The sequence below is a fragment of the Ruditapes philippinarum genome, unplaced genomic scaffold (assembly GCF_026571515.1).
Source record: "Ruditapes philippinarum isolate M1 unplaced genomic scaffold, ASM2657151v2 ctg597_1_1_1_1, whole genome shotgun sequence".
Lineage (NCBI taxonomy): Eukaryota > Metazoa > Mollusca > Bivalvia > Venerida > Veneridae > Ruditapes > Ruditapes philippinarum.
This window is the reverse complement of record NW_026861555.1, coordinates 20497-48486: the sequence shown is the minus strand read 5'-3', so window position 1 is coordinate 48486 and position 27990 is coordinate 20497. Positions and strand designations below refer to the sequence as shown.

The following is a 27990-nucleotide window of genomic DNA, read 5'->3' as shown; positions in this document are numbered from 1 at the left end:
ACCTATATTATAACAGAGTTATTTCCCCTTGTTTTACAAACTCCATTACAGCTGGTAGAGATACATGTATTGTGTCAGATTTGTTTAAGTTTTTTGTATTTAAAAGACAAAACTTAAGTGAGTAAGTATAGATATTATCATAGTTTATCTAGGTAAAATACATTTTAGACGCTTGTTAAGCAGTAATAATTGTTATAATTGTTATAATGATTTGGAAATTTTACTTTTAAACATTGACCTTTTCGAAAACCTAGCTAAACACCGTTTCACTAACAAAGTTCTATGCTCCTGCGTTTATGAATAAATTATGCAAATGAGCCGCCATGTTGGAGGGGCCTGTCTAAAACGCGGACGCCTTAAGCGGACAATATAAACATATAGGGAAAACGCTGACAATATAGACAAAGAGGAAAAAAGCGGACGATATAGATATATAGTGTAGACTAATTGGTGATGATTTTGGGCATTGATGAAGTTTATAAAAATGACGTGTAATTGGATTTATACTTTAATATATAAAAAAATATAATAAATTAGCAAATTGGGAGAAATATTAAAGTAATTTATGATTGAATGTCAATGAATTTTATTTTATATTTATATGACACATTTTCGGAATTTCTTAATATTGAAAACTAATATATGAAACAAATGGATCAAATGAATGTCCTTAGAATTACAATGAAGGTACTAAATTGGCAACAGCTGATATGTAATTAAGGATATGTATTTCATTTTGGCATTTTTTGTATGCCTTTATGTGCAGTAGGTGGACAAAATTTTTGTTCGCAAAATAAAAAAAGCCTTGATTTTTCAAAATCAAAAGTTTGTAAGAGTAAATTTTAATCATAAATTATTGATATAAATAAGTAATGACGGGCTGTTGTTTTTTATTGATACAATAATATGAGCAGAAGCGTGCTGCAAATTAACGGTAATTATATAAGTGTGAACAACACGCTACTGATTAATCGTGTCGGCACTTAGCTAGAGATAACATGATACGCATTTTGCGGACAATATAGATATATAGGGAAAACGCTGACGATATAGATATAGAGGAAAAAAGCGGACGATATAGAAATTTAGAGTAGACGTATACTCTTGTGACGGACACGTGTTGCAAATTAACGACAATTAAGTGTCAACAACATGCTACCTGATTGAACATGTCCGCTCTTTGCCCTATTTTTGCGGACAATATAAATAAATAGAGAAAAAGCGGACGATATAGATATAGAGGAAAAAAGCGGGCGCTATAGATAGAGTGTAGAATGATGTGTGAGATGTGAGATAAAATTATAATAAAATAGATAATGATAATGATAATGTATAGTAATATTGTGAAGTAATAAAAACGAAGATAAAGAATGAACATCATTGCAATTTTATTTAAGCAATATAACACATTCGGTACATGAATTTATTTTACACATACAAATAATAATATCAATGTAACAACTCAATATATGTATATAGCTATAAAGAATATAACAATCACATATTTTAACAAAATCACTTACTTAAGACAACAATATTAAATAGACAATGTATTAAACGTTTATAGGAAAAACGATGGCAATATATACAAAGCGGAGAGATATTTTTTTAGTTGATTGGTATTTATATCAGAAAGTTTCTTTTATTTACTCAATGGATAAAATATAAATAGAACTAAAAATATTATGAATTAAAGAAAGTTAATTGAAAAAAAATAATTATATACATGGTAGAAGCCAGATGTTTCTTTTTATTCATAACAGTTTTCTATTCTCCCGTTCTATACATTTATTTCGTCAGCGTTTTCCCTCTATATCTATATCGTCCGCTTTTTCACTATATGTCTATATTGTCCGCGTTTTCTATTTCGACTTGATGAAATATGGTATAAAGTATCATGTGTATGATTAAATTAAACACGTGCAGGATTATACAAGTGACACGTGGACACTTTATTTAAATAAAAAAAAATGGAATCAGTATATACATAAATACAGGGATCATTCTAGGGGGCGATTTCCGCGATTTCTCGCAAAAAAATCACCAAAATCTCTGAGAAATTTGTGAAATGAGAGAAAATCTCGCACGGCAATTTGAGCCGGAAAATGTCTAATCACAATCTAATGAATACTAAAATCACACAAAAATATGATGAAAAACTTACGATTCCCATCAAGAATTTAATTTCAAATTGTTTATTAATGAAATCGGTGTAAAAAAACTCCAAAAAGTAGTCCAACACTTTGAATTATTTAGCCTAAACTAATTGCCGATCGGAGACCGCAAATTCACCACGGTGAAATACAGAAAAACGGTATGATGGCTATAATGTAACCTTTATCTATCTGTAAGTCGAGAATTTACACAAAACACTTTTAATTGATTTTAATAAAAAATTGTTAGACACAGACTAGCATAAAAATGGACATGTCAAAACCAAAATAAAACCAAATATCGGTAAAAATTTGTCTTCTAAATGTCACATCAACCACGGTAAATTTTGCCGTAAAGAACAAATTAAAAAATTTTGTTTTAGGATTCCTGATGAAATAGCCGATAATAAATATTTTTTAATTGAACAAAAGTATTTAATTTTATATAATTGCATTCAGCAACAGCTAGAATTGTGAATGTTTCAGCGGAAAACAGACAAATATTCATTTGTCACATATTTTCGCGATGTCGTGATTAAAAAAAAAATACTAAGAGGGAGCTGAGTGTAACATGTATTTAAAGTGTTTTATAACACTAAAAATGATGTTTATGAATAAAATTACTTTAGGTATTGTTTATATTTGTTGATATATTTGTCATTATGTGTTCAGGTCACATATTCAATGAATATTTTTTAATGGAGGGTCGTCAGGTGTGTGAAGAGAATCATAAAGAAAACAAAATGTAAGGCTATAAAAAAATATTCTACAAATCTCAACAATCACTTCTGTACAGTACAGTGTTGTCCATTAGGAATATTGGCTGAAATAATAGTTTTAGTAGATATCCATGTATAATTCTTTTATTATTTCAGAATGAAAGTGTTATATTTATTTTTCACAATTAGAATTTTATTATGTTTAAAAATTCACAAAAGAAAAGGCATAGGATGAATCAAAAAAGTGAAAACAAAAAATCACTGTAATAAACAGAGCTACATCTATATCCTCATTAGATAAACAATGTTTATATGTACAGTGATTTTAAAAAGTTAGAATTTCCATATTTTTAACCTCGCCCATCATGAAAAATTAAATCTCTCAAGAAATCTAATTTCTCTCATTAAAATTTCTCAAATGAGAGAAAATCTCTCACTAAAACTCCTGACCAGAAATGATCCCTGAAATATATAATTTATACATTTCTTACTGTTTTATTGTCTGGTAGAACATAACATGATTGTTCATATATTATTCAGGTTGATAAAGATTACAAAGGGGAATATCATTGATATGAACTTACCGAAAAAATATGGAGCAACTTCAAAAATGTCCTCTTCGAAACAAAACTGGCGTGTTTTATATCCAGGATAGGAAAACACACACTGTACGAATGTTGACACAAATAATCACTCATATATTTTACTTGACTGTGTCCTACAACGAATGCATTTTTAACAATGCCTTAGTGAAAACACTTTATACAATATTTTACACAATTACACTTTAAAAGTTAAAGAACACAATAATTTAATAATCCAATTCAAATTAACACTTTGTAAGCAATGGAATGAATTCAAAGCATGTAACTTTTTGGAAATGAGGGATGTGCACAAAAATTGACTGTATATATACCTTACCATTAACAGTTTTACCCATTAAATAAGTTGCAATTGCAAAGTTGTGAAAAAAAATACAAAAGATCAAAAACATAACGACTGAAATTAATTTCATGATTGGTCCCAATGTTGTTTTTTTCTATATTGTTCTTTGAAATTTATGTCTTAATTGCTCAATATCTAAAGAGCCGACAATTTTAATAATGTGACAAAGTCATTCACACTTAATTGTAATGCTTTAAGTTAATTTGCAACACGTGTTATTTTCACCGGTAAACGATAATTTTAAAAAAAAAAATACTCATTCGCCCACTATTTCATAATTATATATGTACACAAAAGAAGATTCGGCTAATATGTCAATTAATGTGCAATATAGAAACAAAAGTAAATTACAAATCATAGTAAATTGTATATTTTGAAAAGAATGTCAATCTACACTATATATCTATATCGTCCGCTTTTTTCCTCTATGTCTATATTGTCAGCGTTTTCCCTATATGTTTATCATGTCCGCGAATTGCGTATGCAAACTGTTCAAATATATTCAAACTAATTCTTTGTGCCCTTATTCAGTTTTCCGCACGTGACTGTTGCATGTTTGTACTGTTAATTAAAAAGTTATTAAGTCAATTAACATGAACAAATAAAAAACATAAATTTAAGAACTTGAACAAATAAATAAACTAAAGTCTTTTTTAATTATTATAAGAATTTGAACAAATAAATAAAATAAAGTCTTTTTTAATTATTATAATTAATACATCTTTCAGATATTACTTTATAAAAGCCAATTATTAGCCTTTAATATGAATTTAACTATGCTCAGTCATTTTACACTATATAATCTATATCGTCCGCTTTTTTCCTCTTTGTCTATATCGTCAGCGTTTTCCCTATATGTTTATATTGTCCGCTTAAGGCGTCCGCGTTTTAGACTGCGCCCATGTTGGAGTTTCGGTAAGCGTGTTGGAAATTGCTACCTGTTCGTTTTGAAAGCTCCGTCCTAACTTACAATTTCCTTGAATGTATGAAAACTTGGTTCCGTTTGATTGCATATTGAATGATAGGTATTGCAAAATAAATATAATGAAAATCGATCAATAAATAATTGTATACGAGCGTTATAAAGTCAATTTAATTCGTCAGAATAATAAGGTTCTGTTGCAGGGTATCGGTAAAAGACTGCTTTTTTTCCCGTTTTTGAAATTTATTTGAACACGGAGACAATTTTTCTCAAACAGATTTATGAAATTCTGGAAACAAAGTGATCGCTCGGAATATATATTATGAATATACTTTACGTTGCAACAGAGTTTACCGTGTGTCCATTCCTTATTTAAATTGTCTGAGAAGTTAAATCTGTTTGTTTACATGTAAATGTGTACCGTCATTTTGACCCAGTGGAATAAAAACTACCATGACGGTGATAATACCGGATATATAATGAAAATTACGCCGTGTAGTGCAAAGTTTTGGACATTGCAATTAAAATTAACACTAACGTTGACTCAAACTGTTCCTTGTCAGCAAAATTGAAACCGAAAGTAGAATTTAATCGAATAAAATGGGTGGGATTTAACCACCGCGCATGCCCTGTGCGAACGTATTGTTTACATCCGGTCGTAGCATAGGGTAAGAGTGCAAACTTTGTTAGTGCGTTTTCGGGTACGTTACGGATTAAGCTCTGGGGAATTACACCAAATGAAGAACATAACACAGTTACATGATATTTCTATTTTTCTATCATTATTTTACCTTTAAGGTAATGTTTTTGAAAATTATCAATATTCCTTTAATAACTTTTGCAAATTTTTCATAAAAATAAATTGTTTATTATAATGAAAATCAATAAAATTTAAACAGACATAGTGGAATCTTCCATTATAAATTAAGTAATTTTCTGCGTAAACTTGTGTATTTATCCTGGTGTACGTAGTTCCGACGCACCTAACAAACAATCACTATTTACCGTAACAAAATAAGGTGACAACTAACAAATTACCTAAGCAGTGAAAAATTTATTCATTTCTTCATCTTTTACAACTTTTTTCATTAACTAAAAACTATTGTTAACACAAAAAAAATAAAAATATGACAAGCTTAGATTTCCAATATGGCGGATATGAGAGTACAGAGAAAAGACGCATTTGATTGGTTTCTATATTTAATCTTACTAAAACGAAAGTACACTTCCTTTTCACTGCGAGAAAGATGTACAGCAATTTTGTAAACAGCACAAAACATTTCAAGCACAAAAGTAAATAAATAAAAGATGACAAGGATTTCAGTTTTTTGAGAAGACTAAATTCAAACATGCTTTACAATGATTATAGGTAGACCAAAACAACAAAGATAACATCCGTTTTATTGCCCTACGACTCACAATTGTGCTTAAATATTTTCTTTCATTAGTAGGTGGCTTTTTACATGTCAGTGAGATTTCTTTGTACAAGAATAAAAGAAGCAGGAGAGACAGTTTCAGATATAACAGGAAAAGTGTCAGACTCATTGAGTGGCTCATTTTCAGGCAGGAAAGAAGGTTTAAATCCTGGTCCTGGCTGGCTGCATGGCTTGGTCTTCTGACTGAGATTTCAGTGAAAGGGAGAAGAAAGACTGGTTTGCAAAGGCTTCATGAAAACAGACTGCAAAATCTTGGATAACAGTGCTTTATATTTAAATAGGCACTGAATTCAAGCTTACATATGTCATTTTGTAATTTAGTGATTGACCTTCCACAGGACCAGGGTCTTTCAAATATAATTTCTATTTGAAAGACCCTGACAAGACAGGTCTCTCAAAATTTATGTCCGCACCTATTGAAATGTTTTTCAAAGGCCTGAAACAACCTATAGATATCCATGGGCTGTAGAACATTGCATGTATGAGCAAGTGAATAATTAAAATAATCATTTCTTGTCTTGCCCATTGAACAATATTGAAATTGATGTGATATCTATGCTTATGATCATAAAATATAACAACTGGGCAAGATTCAGACCTTTCTGGAAGAAATCAGATGTGATTGGAGATAGAGCTTAAATCATATGCTTCAATCACTCTCTGAAACAGTACCATCTGTCACAGGAGTACTACCATTCAGCAATACTGAATTTATACCAGTAGCAGATATACCATACAGCATATTGACAAGCAGTAATCATGTCTCCCTGCATTTTAGAAAAATAAATAGCTGTTGTCATTGAAGTTGGTGAATAATTCCTGATCTTGACTTCAGGGATCTGTAAAAAAATAACATAGATAATATTAATAATAAAGCAACATAACAAAAAAAGAACTTAATAGAATACAAACTTTAATATAAATGCATCAATAAAGTCACACAATAATGTGCTAACGAGTACACCTTCCTACACAGTGAATTATATATTTGGTGGTCACATACCATGTCATAATACTATCTCATGGCTTTCTAAAAATAGTGGCGAGCTAGGGTGTCGGCTGGTCCGACTGTCATTTTATCAATTTTGAGAAAACTATAATTTCAAAATTATACAAAATTAGTATTAATAAGAAAAAACATCATTTTTAAGTGTTTTTATTTAAAAGTACGAAAAGATAACGTTAAAATCGCCAACTTTCCACATTTTCGCTGATAGAAATCACCTAAATGTTAACTTTCAACGCGGTAATGACGTCACACAGAAACCCCAAAACGAAATCGTGGTCAAAACAAAAATGGCGTCGTAATTAAGATGCGTCGAAATAAAGTACTGGAGGATACATTATTATTTGTATGGAATTATTCATACAATGATATTTAATTATTTTCTTATATTAATAAAATACACAAGTTTACGCAGAAAATAACCTTATTTATTATGGGAGATTCCACTACGTCTGTTTGAATTTTATTGATTTTCATTATTAATTATTTATTTTTTTGAATAATTTGCAATAGATATTAAAGGAATATTGATAATTTTCAAAAACTACATTCTTTTACCTTAAACAGTTAAATAATGATAGAAAAATAAAAATATCACGTAACTGGGTTATTTACTTCATTTGGTGTACAATTCCCCAGAGCTTATACGGTAACGTACCAGAAAACGGTGTTTAGCTAGGTTTTCGAAAAGGTCAATAAATCAGTTTTTGACACATAATACAAGATGTTAGGTAAGTTTAATATGAAATTTAAGACAAAGCCTGAAAGCGAGCTCGATGTACTTTTAACTTGAAATAGTATTTTTATTTCAAATGTAGTGACGAGTGCGTGTGACGTTACTTGTAAGTGTGTTAAATATCCTGTACGAAAAAGTAAGACGGAATCCGCCTTATATAAGGCGGATTCCATCTAAAATATTCAGAAAATCCACATTTTCCTGCTAGGTTAAGGCGGACATGGAATTTCTAGCAAAGTCCGCCTAAGTTTCTGAAATTTCCGCCTAAATTCTCAAACAGATTCCGCCTAGAGCTTAGGCAGAAAAGGATAAATGTAAAGTCTTAGGCGAAAAATTCAACTTAGTCTTATTTCTTAGGCGTAACTTCCGACTTAGTCATTCAAGGAAACCTTGTGTGTTATGCGGACAACTCAATTTAAGCGGAATTTCTGACTTCATCATATTTTGAATATTAGTACACACTGTAAAACAAAAATAACATAATTATGTATGTTTACGTATTCTGATGGTTTAATCATTATTTTTACATAAGTATTTCCATTATTGTTTAATGGTAGGCCTGATCTTTTACAGTAACTGTTAGTATTAGCTTTTGAGTATTAAAATGTGTGTCAGTTGAATAACAGTATTTAATTCTTATCACTGAAACTTGTCTTATTTGACATCATTTTGTGTCGATTGTGACCACCCTCCCCAAACCAAAAGGAAAGCTTGCGGTAAGCTTGATGCAAGCTTACATTGGCTATTTATGCTTGCTGTAAGCTTGCCAGTTAAATTTCATACAGAATTCTTTCACTTGCGCACTATTAGCTTACAAGAACAATTTTTGTCACATTAGCTTGCGCAAGCTTCTTTGAAAATTTGGACTTAGAAAATTCTGTGATTATAAGTCTGGGAAATAAAAAGTAGTGAAAATTTTCTAAGCACAAAAACTTTAAAATGTTTATAAAAATCATTTCACTCAAACTTATTAGCATTTATATAATTATAATAGGATTCAAATGATAACATTTCTTTCAATTAGTTTCTATCTGCCTGTCTAATACATTCTATGTTTTTAAGATTCATATAACTTTATCAAATTTTTTAATTACTGTTATTAAAATCTTGTTACTTTCTCAAAATTATTAATTAATGCCATGTCAAAAATTAGAGAACACCACAATGTGGCATCTGCATGATGTGACAGTAAAAAAAAGAAAATCACCCAAAATCAAAATGAAAGAGGAAATCATACAAATTTTTAATAAAAGTTTTCAACACAATTAAACTAAGATAAAGTCAGTATTTTAAATTAATTATTATGAAAGTTAACAAAATTCACATTTCTTAACAACTGTGAACAATTACAATCAAATATAATGTCAACATTATATATTGTCTAATGACTAATTTTTTTTCTTTCAATCACTTGTTCATTTACTTTATTTATGTCTAATTTTTAATTCATTTGCACATTCAGTATATCCCTCCTTTTAATTAAACATTAACTATCTTGTGCAGAAGTTATTGATAGCATAAGATGGTCTCCCATGAGTATTAATTGTAGACTGTTGGTAACATACTGTACATGCCATAAACATTTGTAACTGGTCAGAGTGAGTGGTTGGTCAAGTGCAACTAATTACTTTCTCCCTGCTGTTTACATAATAACCAGTGTCAAACTCACCTATCTAATATAAAGGAAAGTGTGAGATAAGTGGGGTTTACAACATGTAATCTAATATCCTGAACCAATCTGGTATCAGGATCTGATCTCAGAAAATTCAAATATTACTCAGGAAGTTCATTTGGACCTTAGTGCTTATAACATTAGGGGTAGAGTTAAACATGTGACTTAAGTGCCATTTAGATGAAAGAACTTAATAAATGTGAACTTTAATAAAATTATAATGGGACATTAAATGAGTTATTTATTCAGATGGAAATGGAAATTTACTAATGTTCAATGGAATAATGGTAAGTTATTTACACTATTTTCATACAACAGTCTTTTCAAATTTACCTTGTAAATGATTTACACTTTTTAATTTTAGTTTTTCTTCATAAATCTTACATATGTGCTGGTGTAAATCTTTTTCACTTAGTGTTATTGAGTGGGAATTTTCAAACCTGCCCTTTTTACCAGTAAATTTCATTCCTGGTCATGATTTTTCATTAATAAACATTTATATTCTTGGGATATTTCAGTAAATTATGGGTTTATATTATCTGAGTACTTGAAACTTTTTAAACTATCAGAAAGGCATTTTGAATTTACTCAATTTATAATAAATAAATGTATTTAGTAGTGATTTTTTTTAAATTACAGGAAGACTTACAATGCCCACAGGTACCATAGAAAGTTTCAAATTATAATGATGATGAAGAAGAAGAAGAAAATTGAGTTGATAACAGAAATAATTGATGGTTAGTTTTGTTATTCAATAAGGTTAGATAACTGATAAAAATAATGAAATAAATAATAATCATTGATTTGAAAAATTTTCAATCTTAGTTAAACAACTTTAAATGTAGTTATATTATTTCCATTTAAACAAAATGATTGTATAGATTTAATTTTTGTATATTAAAGATTTACTTAAATTACAATATTATTTATCTTAAAGGTTTGTAAAATACTTAAATGCATGTATTACTTTCACTAGTTAAAATTGTTGTCAATTAAAGCAAAAGTTCTAATAAAGATTCATGATCAATTCTGATGTAGCAGTCATTTAACCAGTAGGAATGCAAATAATTTTCAAATGTATTGTTTATAACAATTATAAACAATTGCATTGCTAGATAAAGATCTACATGTTTTTGACATTATTTATAGCAATATTTAACAAAATTGAAAACTATTGCAGAGCTCTTGAAGAACAATTTTAAATTTATAAATAATTATTAAACTGGCAAGATTGCCAAAAAATAAAATTTTACTATTGCCTAAAAAATAATATTCTACTATGCCTGTGCTTTCAAATATTGATCTTTTTAATTACATGATAATAATACCAATCATATGCATACAAAACATAAATAATTAATTATTATACAAATATTTTTCAGTATGTACAACAGGCTTTAAATGATATGGATAGTTGTGTGCCACAGTGAAGCCATTCTGAAAGACTGCATCTGTAAAGGACATGATTTATCATATTACAACATGGATACTTATTTGGAAAAAAAAAACAAACAGTTATCTTAATTAAATATTTTGTTTTATATTTTCTCAGCTTGGTAGACATTTATTATTTTTTGTATTTGTGCAATAGAATAATGTTTGTTAAAATCTCTAATGTAAATCTAGAAATATAAGTTGAAATGAATAAATTAATTCTATTATATATTAGTTTATTAAAATATTAACCTTATTACATGACAATTAAAAATTTTTATTTGTTACAAGACGGAAATTTTTCCGCCTAGGATTTTTCCAGGGGAATCCGCTTAAGGTAGGCGGAATCCGCCTAAGGTAGGCGGAATCCACCCAAGGTAGACGGAATCCGCCTAAGATAGGCGGAATTTGCCTAAGGTAGGCGGAATCCGCTGACATAACCATGCAGACTTTAAGCGGAATATTTAAATGAGCTAAGGCGGATTCCGTCTACATAGGCGGATTCCACCTTAGCTCATTTAAATATTTCGCACCATATTCCGCTTAAGGTCCGCCTAAGAAGCAATATTCATCTCTATTCAGTTTAAGGCGGAATCCGCTTTACTACATAGGCGGATTCCACCTACAGTCAGGGCGGAAGTTTTCGTACGGGATGGTCTGCCCCTGTCGTTAAATGAATAACAGTTTTGAAAACGTTGATATAATTGATAAAATTTTGTTTATTTTATTTCACTCTATATTTTTTCAAGCGAAATAAAGATTATAAATAGTGAAATAAATGTAAAACTTAAAACGTTTGCGACATTGAAATAGTGTACTTGATTTGTTTGTTTTGCATGTGCTGTTTGGCGCTACATTGTAACGTCATGTAAACAATACTTTAAACGTCTGTACCAAGTTAATGACTGAATAAAAGATATTGGTGTTCGGATTCATTTTCTTAGTTACACCATTTTCTTTCATTCTAGATAGTTTTCACAACAAAATTCGACAAAAAATTGTTTTTATTTATCAGATTTTTCAAACAAAATGGCGCCTTCAATTTTCATTTTACATTTTCCGTTTTAAAACTGTCATTTGATATTTTATACACAGCTTCCGTTATTCTGGTTCCCAGTCCAATTAAGGTTCCCATAGACTTGCGGGGTTGACCAGTCTACACATCCATTTTCAGTCAGAATTCCTCAGTTTTTATCGTTATCTTTAAATTCGAAAGGTTGCGATGTGTCCAATTTGGTACTTCGGACTAAAGTTTTCAAAACCATCACTTAGCAGGTACTGGCGTTACCGTAAAGCTCGCTTTGTGAGCAGGCCCTTGGGGGCCAGCTCTTAGAGCTCGCTAATAATTGAACTTTAATTAAGAACCTAAATCTAAAGATATTATAAGAACTCCATCCCTTGTGTAACAGTTCCTCCCCCGTGGTTTTTTATGCCCCCGCCATATAATGGCAGGGGCATATAGTGTTACCCTGTTCCGTCATTCCGTCCTTCCGTCATCATCAGTTTCCGTTCATTATCTTAATAACCCTTTTACATATTGAACTCAAATTTGACATATGGATATGTCATGAGAAAATACAGGTCAAGTTCGAAATTGGTCATGGTTCGATGATTTTTGGCAGAGTTATGCCCCTTTTACATTGAAAATAATATGAAATTTTCAGTTTCCGTTCATTATCTCCCAAACGGTTCAAAACATTCAATTCAAAATTGACATATGGATATGTCATGAGAAAATACAGGTCAAGTTCGAAATTGGTCATGGTTCGATGATTTTTGGCAGAGTTATGTCCCTTTTACTTTGAAAATAATATGAAATTTTCAGTTTCCGTTCATTATCTCCCCAACAGTACAACACATTCAACTCAAACTTGACATATTGATATGTCATGAGAAAATACAGGCCAAGTTCAAATTTGGCCATGGTTCGATGATTTTTGGCAGAGTTATGCCCCTTTTACTTTGAAAATAATATAAATTTTCAGTTTCCATTCATTAACTCCCCAATGGTACAACACATTCAACTCAAACTTGACATATGGATACGTCAAAGGAATGCGCAGGTCAAGTTCAAATTTGGTCATGGTTCAATAATTTTTGGCAGAGTTATGCCCCTTTCACTTTGAAAATAATATGAAATTTTCAGTTTCCGTTCATTATCTCCCCAATCGTACAACACATTTAGCTCAAACTTGACATAATGATATGTCAAAGGAATGGGCAGGTCAAGTTCAAATTTGGTCATGGTTCGATGATTTTTGGCAGAGTTATGCCCCTTTTACTTTGAAAATAATATGAAATTTTCAGTTTCTGTTTATTATCTCCCCAACAATATTAAACATTCAACTCAAATTTGACATATTGATACGTCAAAGGAATCCGCAGGTCACTTTTAAATTTGGTCATGGTTCGATGATTTTTGGCAGAGTTGTGCCCCTTTCACTTTAAAAATAATATGAAATTTTCAGTTTCCGTTTATTATCTCCCCAACAATATTACACATTCAACTCAAATTTGACATATGGATATGTTTTTGGAATGCGCAGACCAAGTTCGAATCTGGTCATGGTTCAATGATTTTTGGCAGAGTAATGCCCCTTTCACTTTGAAAATGATATGAAATTTACAGTTTCTGTTCATTATCAACCCAACAGTGTTACATATTCAACTCAAAATTGACACATGGATATGTCAAAGGAATGCGCAGGTCAAGTTGGAATTTGGTCATGGTTCGATGATTTTTTGGCAGAGTTATGTCCCTTTCACTTTGAAAATAATATAGATACATCTTAGGAATAAGCAGTTTAAGTTTGAATTTGGTCATGGTTCAATGATTTTAGACAAACTTATCTTTCCTGAATGTTGGAAAAATTTTGAACTTTCAGTTTCAGCACTCATACTTTTGTGGAAATGTATATAGCCATTATGTTGGCTACAAATATGCAATATGCTATTTTTAAAAGGTTAAGACTGAATAATTTCAGTGCCTTGAACATTGTATAAAAATGGTTAAGACTGAATAATTTCAGTGCCTTGAACATTGTATAAAAATGGTTTGTGTTAACATTGAAAAGTTTTAAGGGCTTTGAACTTAGAATGAAAAAAATAATTTGTGCAAACAAATTTGGAACTAAATATTATAACATTTGAAATTTTGGCTGCATGCGGGGGCATCCGTGGCATGATGACACATTTCTAGTGGTATTCTTATTTTTGTGCATCGTGTTCTTATCCAAAGGACCGAGAAGATGCAATTGTGTGCATTGTCGTGTGTCGACCCAAACACATGACATTTTTTAATAGTTCTATAAAATCATCGTAAACATATAATATATTTATTCATACTATGCATGCAAAAATATTCGTTAACAAAAATAACCAAAAAAACATTTCATAATTTGTGCACTCAGTATATAAAATATATAGTCTGTTATAGATAATAAATTTACAAGTTCAACTTTCAATACGTAATATATAAAATAATTTTACTCAACATCACTAATTCCGCTTCATCAGTTTTTCACGGTAATGGCATATTTTTCAGTGTTTTTTCGCCTACTTTAGGAATGGTGCCGTACCGGACAGATTGGGGAAAAAAATCCATTGGTTTGACTGTCAAATTGGGAATTTTACATAAGATGCAAAATATTCTTTGGGAATTTTTTTATCCAGGAAGACATGAAAATTATGCATAATAAACACTTAAAAACCATGTATTATTAACTTTATGCTTCTTGAGATTGAAAAAAAAAGATAATCATATATAATAATTGTACATAAATAATGTTAAGGTGTGAAACACTTAAAGTACGAAATTAACTGGGTACGAATATCACTCATGTGGTTATACTTGGTTTTTATCGCAGATCACAAATAAATGTCTTATGAATGGCATTTCTGTTTTTGTTTACTTTTAAAAATGATTTTTGTGTAAATTTTCAGTGTTATTTTGGGATTTATCAGTCATGTCAGAATTGGGAAATTTGTTGTCTATTTTCTATTGGGAACGGTGCCGTTTTCCTGGTTTCACTTATTTAACAAAAAAAAAAAAAAACACACACAAAAAAACACTGTTTTTATGCAACCAGTGTTAAAATTGATTAGAATTGACATATTTTATTCAAATACCTAAAAAAACAAAGTTTTTGTGGAAAATATTTTAAATCAACAGTTTTTTACGTGAAACAGAACAACATTTTACAAATTCTGCTAAAAGCAACACTAGTCCGTTAAATTTGTGCATATGTCTGAAACAATCATTATTTTTTAAATGTTCCTGTTTGTTGAAAATATAAATTTCGAGTAACAATGTAACGATACTTTTAATATTTAAAATAATGCTGAATAACATGTAGAAATTTTAACTGAAACGTGAAAAAACTGAAATATAACACCATTACCATGATTTAAATGATGATATATTGTTTTCAAAATGGCCGACAAATGGTTTACGTTTGGCTCATTTAAACTGATTTTGACTAAATATATATATATTTGTTTAAAATTGATATAGCAAAGCTATACAGGTTGAAAAAATATGTCTTTACCTGTTTGTTCTTATTTTTTAGGCATCAAGAATTCCAGTTCGCACAAATATAGAGCAGGTGCAAGTTTAGATTTTCATATCATTCTGTAAATACAATACTACTAACAGAAGTAATTGAAAAGAAAACTGAGTTACTACTAGCGAAAAAGCTGGAGAGGTCATATTTGTGACCCAATAAGTATACTGGTTAACATTTGACAATGCACACTGGAGAAGAATATAGATGCGGAGTCTGTGAAAGATCATTTGCTAATGAACAAACTCTTAAAAAACACATGATGATACACACCAGTAATACAAGTTTTCAATGCGAAATCTGTGAAAAATCATTTTCTCATCAACATTATTTGAAAGAGCATCTTACAATACACACAGGAGAAAAATATTATGAATGCAAAATATGTGACAAATCATTTTCTCGAAATCAATCTCTTAAACGACATATGACAATACATACAGGAGAGAAGAATTATCAATGCAAAATCTGTGATCGATCATTTTCTTATAAAAACTCTCTGGAAAGACATATGAGAGCACACACGGGAGAGAAAAAGTACCAATGTGAAATATGTGACAAATCATTTGCTGATAACTATACTTTTCAAGGACATATGACGATACACACAGGCTTAGAGAAATATAAATGTGAAATATGTGAAAAATCCTATCCACATTATACTTCTCTTAAACTACATATGTTGATTCACACTGGAGAGAAATATCAATGTGAAATATGTGGCAAAACATTTACTCAAAACAGTAGTCTTAAAACACATATGATTACACACACCGGAGAAAAGAAACATAAATGTGATATTTGTGACCAATCGTTTTGTTATAAATCTGCCCTTCAATCACATATGATAATACATACTGGAGAAAAGGCATATAAATGTGAATTCTGTGATAGAGCATTTTCTAATAAAAGTTCTGTTAAAAAACACTTGAGGACACATACTGGAGAAAATAAATATCAATGCAGTATGTGTGAAAGGTCATTTAATGCAAGTTATCTTAAAAAACATATGCTACTGCACACAGGAGAGAAGAAATACAAATGTGAAATTTGTGACAAAGCATTCACTCAAAAACGTTATCTTAGTAGACATATGAACATGCATTCAGAAGAATGTAAAAATGTGTGCGAAATCTGACTCAAAAAAGCTATCTTGTCACACATATGTCAATACACAGGTGAAAAGGAATAAATATGCCAAATTTGTGATAACCTTTTCGCTCGACACAATTATCTTAAAGAACATATGCTGATACATTCAGAAGAGAAGAAACATCCATGCGAAATCTGTGACGTTAACCTATATGAACTGTGAATAAAGATTTTTGAAACAATGCCTTTGTCAGTCACTGTTTACTACAAAAATGTATCTTAACCCTTTACCTCAAATATACTCGAAGCAACGCACTTTCGACCCCCCCCCCTTTAAATTAGGCCTCAAACAGTGAAAAAATGTCCTATTTGGGCCCCAAACATGTTGTCGTTTGAGAAATGTTGTAAAAAAAGTGAACACTTTTTCGGCGCCGCCCCATCGAAAAGATACATCAGGGGGTTGCCAGAATAGGGATTTGCCCCCTTCTATTTGGGGGGGGGGCGGAAGACCCCCTAATCGCCAAAAAAATTTGGACTTGTGAGAAGCGTAAAATGACCCCAGTTCGATCATAAGGTAACGTGTTACCAACACTGAAAAGCCTTTGACTCTATCTCATCCATTGATAAGTTGCAACACTTTGAAATAAATTTTGATGGAAAAAATCAAGGCAAAATAGTGATTTTTGGCAATTTTGAGACGTCCCCTCGTTGCCATGGTAACAGGAAATTTAAGACTGATCGAGCATGTCGTTACAAAGGCAATGGTCCAGTCAACATTTGTGCCAAGTTTAATTAGTATAAAGCATTTTACATAGTTTCAAAGCAGTTTGAACTTGTAACAGGAGGCTTTTCAATGAAAACGGCCATTTTTCGCAATATGCTCATGAAAAATAGAAATGTTACAAAACAACAATTTTTCACCAAAATTAGGTAAAATACCACATATGTTCACATGGAAAAACTAGATTTTAGGTATTTCCAAAGTTTTTCATCATTTTTTTTGTTAAGACTTATGAACGAAGACTGCTAGCTGAAATAATTTGTAGCGTTTCTTACGAAACGACAAAGATGCTTGGTGGCCATGAACAAATTGTGTACAAATTTGAGTAAGTAAACTCCTATATAAAGTTTATATTAAAAATGTTATAATGTTTATCAACTCCCACGACGTCGATTATGATGATTATTATGGTGATTTATGAAAAAAGACTTGTATAAGAATTTGTAGTATTTATTCCTAAACGACAAAGGAGTTTGCATCATGGTGGTAAATGCCGCGTTATGTTAAAAATCCAATACGTACAAGTTTGATTATTAAGCTTCTTAAGTTTTAGTAAAAATGAAAATGTTTTTGTTTATAACATGATGATTATTATGATGGTGGTGGTGGTGATGATGATGATTATGATGATCAAGTCATTTTCCTACTCTCCTGCGCATCGGTCGAATGTTCCACTATCGCACACTTGTCTGAAGTACTCTCCTGCGCATCGGTCGAATGTTCCACTATCGCTCACTTCTTACTGAAGTAACGTCTGAAGTAACGGGAGTGTATTCAGTAAGCTGCGAAGGGAGCGTATGTTCTGCTCAATGATAGATTGTACCACTGCCTTTTGAAGCGGTTTAATGGATCCATAATTGAAACGTTTTGCAAGCTTATCGAAAGTTGAATTGTTAACAGTCGCCATTTTGTTTACAAAATTTTGAGGAATTACCCGTCTATTTATAATTTTGTACACACGTCAAATGTTTCAACCAATGAAAATGCGTATAAAGATTTTCGGGCGATTTGGATTTTGGAAAACTTTCATTGGTCGTTCAAAGTTCACTGTAAAGGTCAATATCATGAATCGACGCGTTTTAAAGCAGCGGTCTGAAGTAACGGGAGTGTATTCAGTAAGCTGCGAAGGGAGCGTAGTCATTTTCCATGATATGGTATATTCCATCATTATATATATAATAAAAATGGTTACAACATTAAAAAGTAAAAATCAAGTTGATGTTTCATGGTTTAAACATAGATTTAATTGTTGAATGGACAATTTATAATATAGTGACTGTTAATGAGACATGGATCTGCATATAGATTCGAACCTGAAATGAAATAACAGTCATCTATGTGAAAAACCAGTGATCGCCTTCGCCTAAGAAGTTTAAAGTCAGCCCATCTGCAAAGAAAAAAGATGTTCATCGTCTTCTTTTGCGTCGACGGCGTAATACTGAGCCATGCGGTGCCCCTGGTTCAGACGGTAACGGCGAAGGTTTATTCTAAGGTGAATAAATTCATCAGATTTCTTATGCAATATTCATTCTAAAGTCAATACAATACCTAACAATTATCAATATTTGTGTAAGTTATTATGAAAAGAATCATTACAACAGTTTATTATGATTATGATATTATTATTCTAGAATATATAATGTCTTACAAGCCGTATGCGCTGATTTATTACTTTTAATTCGAAGAAGATGTATTTTATAACATATGTCTGGCCTTTTGCTGTGCGAAGTGGTCATCCCCCTACCATGTTGGACAATTCAGAATTATTTTTGGATAATTTCAATATCTGCGTTATCTACAGAATGTACAGTACGGTAATTATTACAGCCTGATACCTATATTAATTAACAGAGTTATTTCCCTTTGTTTTACAAACTCTTTACAGCAGCCTTATTATAGAGGTGGAGAAACATGTATTGCGATTTGTTTAAGTTTAATGTATTTAAAAGACAACACTTAAGTTAGTAAGTATAGATTTGATCATAGTTTATCTAGGTAAAAGACATTTAAATAGACGCTTGTTAAGCAGTAACAATTGTTATAATCATTATAATAATTTGGGAATTATAGGCCTACTCAAAACCACAGACACTTGGGGTTTGGAGCTCAAAACGCCTTTAAAATCCAAATAAAATGCATATTTGTCAATCCCAGCACATGTACTGATCATTTATATCAAAAAAACTTAATATAAGCCGATTTGAAAAAAATTCATATTTCAACATCTATAATAATACACAAGATAAAAAATGTTCGTCGGAAAAAATCCGCACCCCTACCGTCATAATCACCATGTATTTTATTCCATTTCCAATATTTTCACATAATCCTTTGGTCCATCGACACAGAAGATATAACTCTTCACGATGATGGTCAATTTTTAACTTCAACGGTAATATAAACAACGCAACAGCCGAAATAAACATCAATATTATCCCTGTTTTCCTTCGATGACATTATCTTTCGATAAATTCAAACGTGCCAGGCGGCTATGACCGAAGCCATCCGATTATGTGGTTCCCACACTTAAACGCGCTGCACATTTTACACACGGATGTCGACTTTAAAGCTTTATTGGTGGATGAAGGTATCGGTGCTTCTTTGTGCATTACTTTTTTTTTTAAACTGCTTTATAACTTAAACAAATTTAGATAATAATCAGGTCAAAGACAGATTAAGTAGTCATGAATAAATTAAAAAGGTGATCTGCCCTACGCATGTCGCAGGGTCATATTGATGTATTAATGTTAGATGTTATTTGTAAATGTATGTCCCGTATTGTACACCGTAGATTATGTGAAGTCCTATATTTGTGTCCTTTTCCTATATTCCATACATTCATCCTTTTATTCATTTACTCATTCATTCATTTCTTCATTCATTCATTTTATTAACAAGTATGTACTAACCATTGGTACGGGCATCAATCTTAAATATTCTATTTCCGCACAAAGTACCTTCACGCATGCGCACTCCTACTGAAGATTTTCATGGCGCGAGCCAGACTTCGTATTCATCGATAATAAATATTTTCTGAGAGCGTATTTCTGTATTTTTACAGCAACCCTCAAGCCCAGAACCTCTTAGCAGCACCTTTCCCATATCGTAAGAGTGGACTGCGACACGCAGATTGCGTGAAAAAATACTATTTACGATCGACTTTTTCGTTTTTCGTAGCAACGGATGGCGTTCGAAAAAAAATGGTCCATACTGCAGTGCAGTTGGTAATGCACATGTTATTTTAAATTCAAGACGAATTACACTACAGTATACGTACATGTATGTCTCTCAATTCAATACAAAAATATGAAAACCACCAAGTTACATTAATTTAAATTTTCTTATTATATTTGATAGTATTATATATCTAGAACCTACACGTGTCTTTTTACGTCAACTCGATCCATGATAAGTCCAAGAGGATTATGAATAGTCGCATAGATTATTAGTTATAAATATTGTTAACGGGTTATATGGCCCTATATAAACGGTTATAATGCAAACAGCCTTTTATATACAGCCATATAATCTGTCTTTTACCACTAAGTCACTCGACTTTTACCACTAAGTCACAAATGTCTATTTAAAAGGCTGAATGGAACTTCATGTATTCGATTCTAAATGGTTATATACATGACCGCTGATTATAACAGTTTATAGTTTAATTAAAATTGAACATTTCCTGTAATTCTTCAACATTTTGAGCAATGACATAAGTGGGCTAAAATAACCAAATCGTATTGCGATTTAATAATTACGTTGAAATATATTCGCTCAAAACAATTGCTTAACTTTGAAGTAAAGTTTTGAAAGTCAAGAGAAATTTGCCGATTATAAATATAGAAAATGCAAGAGTCTGGCGCACCATGTGTGCGCACTCAAACATCACTGCGGTATACCGTACCCCGGATATTGCTCGATATTATGAGGACTTTCATCCCATTTCGCGACTTTGAACGGGGAACGAAGGTAAGTTCAGCGACGATATTTTTCAAACTAATGGCTATTTTATTTATCTCAACGGGTTTTATATATCTAGTGGTATTTTTGTAGCTCTAAAAGACATAAAAGTATTACAGGTGTTTGTAAAAATTGATTAAACTACCCCTAAACGATCCGCTGCTCACTAGAAAATACTGACCGCGATACTTCAGAATCGTTAGAAATTATTATATTACAAATATAAAAAAAATTGAATCGAGCAATTTTTTTATTCACAATCCAAGTATACTTTGTTCAAATTTCAGGCAAAATGTGTGAAAGTACAAAAAGATACAGGCCAAAAAAGATACAAGAAAGTGTACCGAGTATTGATTTTAAGTGTACAGAGTATTGCAAAATAGCCCAACTTTAGTGTACAGTGTATTGCAAAACAGAATGAGCACATTAGTATGGAAAATCGATATTTTTGTCCAAATTTTACGTCTGTTTATCGATTCCATTTTATTTTGCTGATAATGTATTGTTTATATGATATGAATTCAAATATTATAAATTCAACAATGCATTCAGTGTTATTACTGTACTTTTTCTACGAGCAAATACAGATATTTAATTTTCCATTTAATTGAAAATCACACTATGGATGAAATAAAGAGTGTGCAGGATCGGAAGCAGGGTCGGGAGCAGGGTAGAATCATTAAAATTGACGATAAAAATCTTTAAATACATGTCTCAAGAAGCACAAACCATAGCTGGACCATAGCCTGTGGAATAGCATGCTCAATTTTAAATTTCCAGTTACCATGGCAACGAGGGAACGTCTCAAAATTGCCAAAAATCTCTAGTTTGAGTTGTTTTTTCCCGTCAAAACTGATTTCAAAGTGCAGCAACTTCTCAATTAATTGAGATAAAGTCTTAGGCTTTTCGGCGTTGATTTTAAGGTACCTTTAAATCGACCTGAGGCCATTTTAGCTCCCCCTCACCCCAACAAGTCTCAAGTCTTCTCGGCGATTAGAGGGATTATTGCCCCACTTCAAACCCCCAAACAGAAGGGGGCACATCCCCCTGTGGCACCCACTTGATGTACCTTTTAAATGGGGGTGGCGCCGAAAAAGTGATCACTCTTTTGAACAACATTTCTCAAACGAAAACACAGTGTTTGGGCCTAAATAGCGCATGTTTTACACTATTTGAGGCCTCAAAAGGGGTGGGGTGTAAAGCCTTCAAAACACGCCTTTATGAGGTAAAAGGTTATAAGGAACATAACCTTTTTATTACATCTGCTGCCCTTTATCATAATCTTATCAAAATCCATTACTCGATTTTTTTAGCTGTACCAGTTCGGCAGTCATAGCTAGGGTAACTCATTGCTAATGACGTAACAAATTTCAAGTGCAGACGTCACAGTGTGCCGTTGCTAGAGTGCAGGTGCAAAATGTCGAAAGTTACCATTATATGGATTTTTGGCATAGTAGGAAGTCGGTTGATATTAGATATTGGCATACTTGCTCAATACCGTCTAATATTGACAATCTTTTGAGGCAGCATTAATGCACTTTGGATGCATTTTTTACTATTTAAAGTAAGATTAACAAATTCTGGAAAGGTTGATCCTTCGATAGCAACGAGAACTTTGTAAACACAGAAAATTGCTGAGTTCGTTCGACTGAGATTTTTCATGAGCAGGAATGAAAATCTGGATTATTCGCAGATGTTTCCAGTAAAGTACCTCCGAACTCTGCATATTCTGCACATATAGTGTAAATAAGTATACACAATAAGAAATATTTAAGATTAAATGTGGTAAATACTCAGTGTTTACTATTTGCATTTACTCTATATTGATAACCAATACTCCTTACACTAAAAGCAATACTCGTGACACCGGCGGGCAACTCCAGCGCAATACTCGGTACACTGAGATGTGTATTTATTCTCAAATTGCACTGCCATCTGAGGTTCTATTGTTGATTGAGCATTGACAACATAAACATTATCATCATTATCACATTTCACTCGATTCAAGTTTTTCTTTTAAGGGAGTATATGCACGAAAACATCAAATTTGACTGATCCGAGCTCATTTGTCTCGTGAGCAAAGAGACGAATTTTACCTCCTAATTATATTTCAAAGCTATTTCTCAACATTTCTGGGTTTTCAGTAACTAGAGAAATTATCGAAGTATTTGTTTTTCTATAACATTTATATCAAACCAATTCAAAATGACTAAATATCGTCACTGAACTAACCTTCTTTCCTCGTTCAAAGTCGCGAAATGGGATGAAAGTCCTCATAATATAGAGCAATATCCGGGGTACGGTATACCGCAGTGAACATACTCTCACACACTTAGTAAAGTTATACATATACCCAAGTTATTCTCCGTCTAAATCGATGACATTATTTTAAGTCACATTATGCAAATTGACTAATAGCTAGACTGTTATAACAGTGACTGACAAAATCATCTGAAAAAAATTCTAGGATAAAATATAAATCTGTTTTAATTAAAAAGACTGTCTTACCATTATATAAATTGTACATAACAAGTAAAAATCAATGAATATATATAGAAATTTTATTGGGTCACATGAGTTATTACGTTCAGTCGAAGTAAATTTTAAAACTGAAAGGAATTATGGCAAAATGTAAACTGACTTTTCACTCACTATATATACTTAACTAGTAGACAGTTATAACAGTGACTGACAAAATCATCTGAAAAAAATTCTAGTATAAAAATTATGAATCTGTTTTAATATAAAAAAGACTGTCTAACTCTTCTTTATAAATTGAACATCACAAGTGAATTTCAATGAATATGTATAGAAATTAGCAATTTATCGTTCAGTCGAAGTAAATTTTAAAACTGAAAGTTATTATGGCAAAATGTAAACCTTTTCACTCACTATATATATTCTTGGATGGGCATAATGTCTAACATAACAACTACATGTATCAATTACTTGATGTGAATATACGAATTTTTCACGATAAGTTATTTCTGAAAAGCATGTTTTGTAAAATTTATTTCTCTAAATATACCACAATATAATATATATGCGTCTATAACTTTTAAATCCAGGTGTTATTCATACAAAATACATTTCTTTATATACATCATTAAATATTTTTACATCTGACTTATGTATGTTAATTCCATAACATTTTACTGTTATCAAAAATGTTCCAATAAATAACTCCGCATACATTCATGAAATACAAGAATGAATATTCACAATTCATTATTTATTATGCCCACACAATGTGGGAGCATATAGCGTTGCACTTGTCCGTCCGTCCGTTATTCCGTCCGTCCGTCCGTCAGTCCGTCCCGAAATCTTGTGAACGCAACTCCTCTTAAACCGGATGGCAGATTTTGCTTAAACTTACAGGGATGAACAACCTTAATGTGTACATGGTAGTAAAGGAAGGAATTTTTGCTGCGACCAAATTTAACAGAATTATGGCCCTTTGTTGATTTTTCACTATATACTATGTAGAAATTTTGTTTGTGAACGCAACTCCTCTTAAACCGGATGGCAGATTTTGCTTAAACTTACAGGGATGAATAACATTAAGGTGTAGATGGCAGTTAAGGAAGGAATTTTTGCTGCGACCAAATTTTACAGAATTATGGCCCTTTGTTGATTTTTTCACTATATACTATGCAGAAATTTTGTGAATGCAACTCCTCTTAAACCGGATGTCAGATTTTGCTTAAACTTTCAGGGATTAACAACCTTGATGTGTAGATGGTAGTAAAGGAAGGAATTTTGCTGCGACCAAATTTAACAGAATTATGGTCCTTTGTTGATTTTTAGTTTTCAACTTTTGTCACATGTAGTCGAAAAATATTTGACCTAGAGTAATAAGATTGACAGAACAGTAGCGTGTGGGGGCATCCGTGTCCTATGGACACATTTCTAGTTGTTATTTATCAATGCTTATAAAGTGTCAATAAACTAAACGATCAGATCAGCTTCATATGTCACAAATATATTGTAACTGTGTGTGTGTGTGTGTGTTTTTCGGTTTATTTTAGCTCGGCGCCGGAAATTCCATATGTCCGAGATCTCAGCGTCCATGCCGGTCCACTCTAGTAGTCTCATCGGGGACGTCTTTTTCATGCCGATCTTCCTAAGTCCTGTTCTTCGTTCGGTGGAGGAAAGACAATACCGGAAAAGCATCAAGTTCCGTGACGGCTGCAAACAGGCGGTTGACATAAAACGGCTCTTGTTAGCGCCACCCTCCAGAGTTAGTCACGACAGGTCAACCAATCACCTCTGGTACTTGAGATGACTTGACCTTGACCTGCCGTGTGCCTTCTCCGCGACGTGCACGCCTCTGGAGGGATTTGGAGAAGGTGTAACTGTCTCCCTAATTAAACATTACCTAATTGATTTTTGTCTGGAAGTTCTCTTTAATTGCTTGAACGAATACTGGAAAATAGTTAACTATGTGCTAATTACAGTGACAATGAGGGTCTATTTAATTTGATTGACTAATTATCGATACAAGATTTTGAAGTGAAAGTAAAATAATAAATAGAGTACTTCCGAGTGTCTATATAAATTTAATTAGATCTTTCAAGCAATTAAATAGTACCGGAAATAATTTTCAATGTTTTAGTAAATTTAATATCAATCTTGCACTTATAAGAGCGTCAATTCATTTGTGCTTGGACATCATTACATTGTATCTTGACTTTAATTATTACTTAAAAAGTTCAGACATATTTCACCACGATTTATATCCAGTTGAAAGAATAATATCACCAGGAAAACTCTCTTATTTTGGGGTTAAGAACTCGAGGTAAAAGCGACTGCTGAATTAATTTCTATATTACATCCTTTCTTATTATCTGTTTTCATATATTTATCTGTACATACAAGAAAAGGAAGGAAAATTGTAACTGAAAGATACATGTTTGAACAGATAGAATATTCATTATATCAATTATTTACGATATTATGAAGTAAGATTTATGCATATATAAAACTATAAGGTTTATTCATGAGTTTGAATAGATGAAATTATGTTGTATTTGTCTTTTTTATAATTTTAGACATCAAGAAACCCAGATGCAAAATTCGCGCGAATACAGAACACGTACAAGTTTTAGATTGTCATATATGTGTAAACAATACTACGAATAGAAGTTATTTGAAAGGAATCTTATTGAGAGGTCATATTTGTGACCAAAATAAGTAAATACTGGTTAACATTTGACAATGCACACTGGAGAAGAATATAGATGTGGAGTCTGTGAAGGATCATTTGCTAATGAACAAACTTTTAAAAAACATATGATAATACACACCAGTGATACAAGTTTTCAATGCGAAATCTGTGAAAAATCATTTTCTCATCAACATTATTTGAATGAGCATTTAACAATACACACAGGAGAAAAACAATATGAATGCAAAATATGTGACAAATCATTCCCTCGAAATAAATATCTTAAACGACATATGAGAATTCATACAGGAGAGAAAAATCATCAATGCAAAATCTGCGATAAGTCATTTTCTATAAAAAGTACTTTTGACAGACATATGAGAGCACATACGGGCGAGAAGAAATACCGATGTAAAATATGTGACAAATCATTTGCTGATAACCATACTTTCCAAGGACATATGACGATACATACAGGCTTAGGGAAATATAAATGTGAAATATGTGAAAAATCCTATCCACATTCTAATTCTCTAAAATTACATATGGCGAGACACACTGGAGTGAAATTTCAATGTGAAATATGTATTAAAACATTTACTCAAAACAGTAGTCTTAAAACACATATGATTACACACACTGGAGAAAAGAAATATAAATGTGATATTTGTGACCGTTCGTTTTCTCATAAAACTATCCTTAAATCACATTTGATTACACATACAGGGGAAAGAGCATATAAATGTGAAATCTGCGACAGAGCATTTTCTAGAAAAGGTTCTCTTGAAATACACGTGGGGACACATACTGGAGAGAAGAAATATCAATGCAGTATGTGTGAAAGGTCATTTAATGCAAGTAATAATCTTAAAACACATATGTTACTACACACAGGAGAGAAGAAATACAAATGTGAAATATGTGACAAAGCATTCGCTCAAAAACGTTATCTTAGTAGACATATGAAAATACATTCAGAAGAATGTAAAAATGTGTGCGAAATCTGTGACAGACGGTTTACTCAAAAAAGCGATCTTGTCGCACATATGACAATACATACAGGAGAGAAGGAATACAAATGTAAAATTTGTGAAAAGTTTTTTGCCCGACACAGTTATCTTAAAGAACATATGCTGATACATTCGGAAGAGAAGAAATATCCATGCGAATTATGTGATAGACAATTTGCAACAAAAAGTAGACTTACAAAACATATGAAAATACACACAAAAGAGAAGAAATGATGATTGGATATCAAAGTTTCTTGACTATTTAAAAATGTAAATATCTACTACATGTTTTTGTAAGATCATTTTCTCAATAACGATATCTTCATGATATAATTTTGACAACATTACACTGTACAAACTGTGAATAAAAAGTTTTGAAACAATCAGCATGCTTT

At 31.7% G+C, this 27990-nt stretch overlaps 1 protein-coding gene across 1 annotated transcript; it reads left to right on the top strand.

The window, feature by feature from the left end:
- Positions 1-29: 29 nt before the first annotated feature.
- On the top strand, positions 30-27978 carry LOC132716075 (zinc finger protein 845-like). The gene is made up of 3 exons (XM_060699232.1): positions 30-121; positions 15592-16720; positions 26630-27978. The coding sequence occupies exons 2-3, from the start codon at positions 15770-15772 to the stop codon at positions 27827-27829; spliced, it is 2151 nt and encodes a 716-aa protein (XP_060555215.1). The 5' UTR covers positions 30-121; positions 15592-15769; the 3' UTR covers positions 27830-27978.
- Positions 27979-27990: the final 12 nt, after the last annotated feature.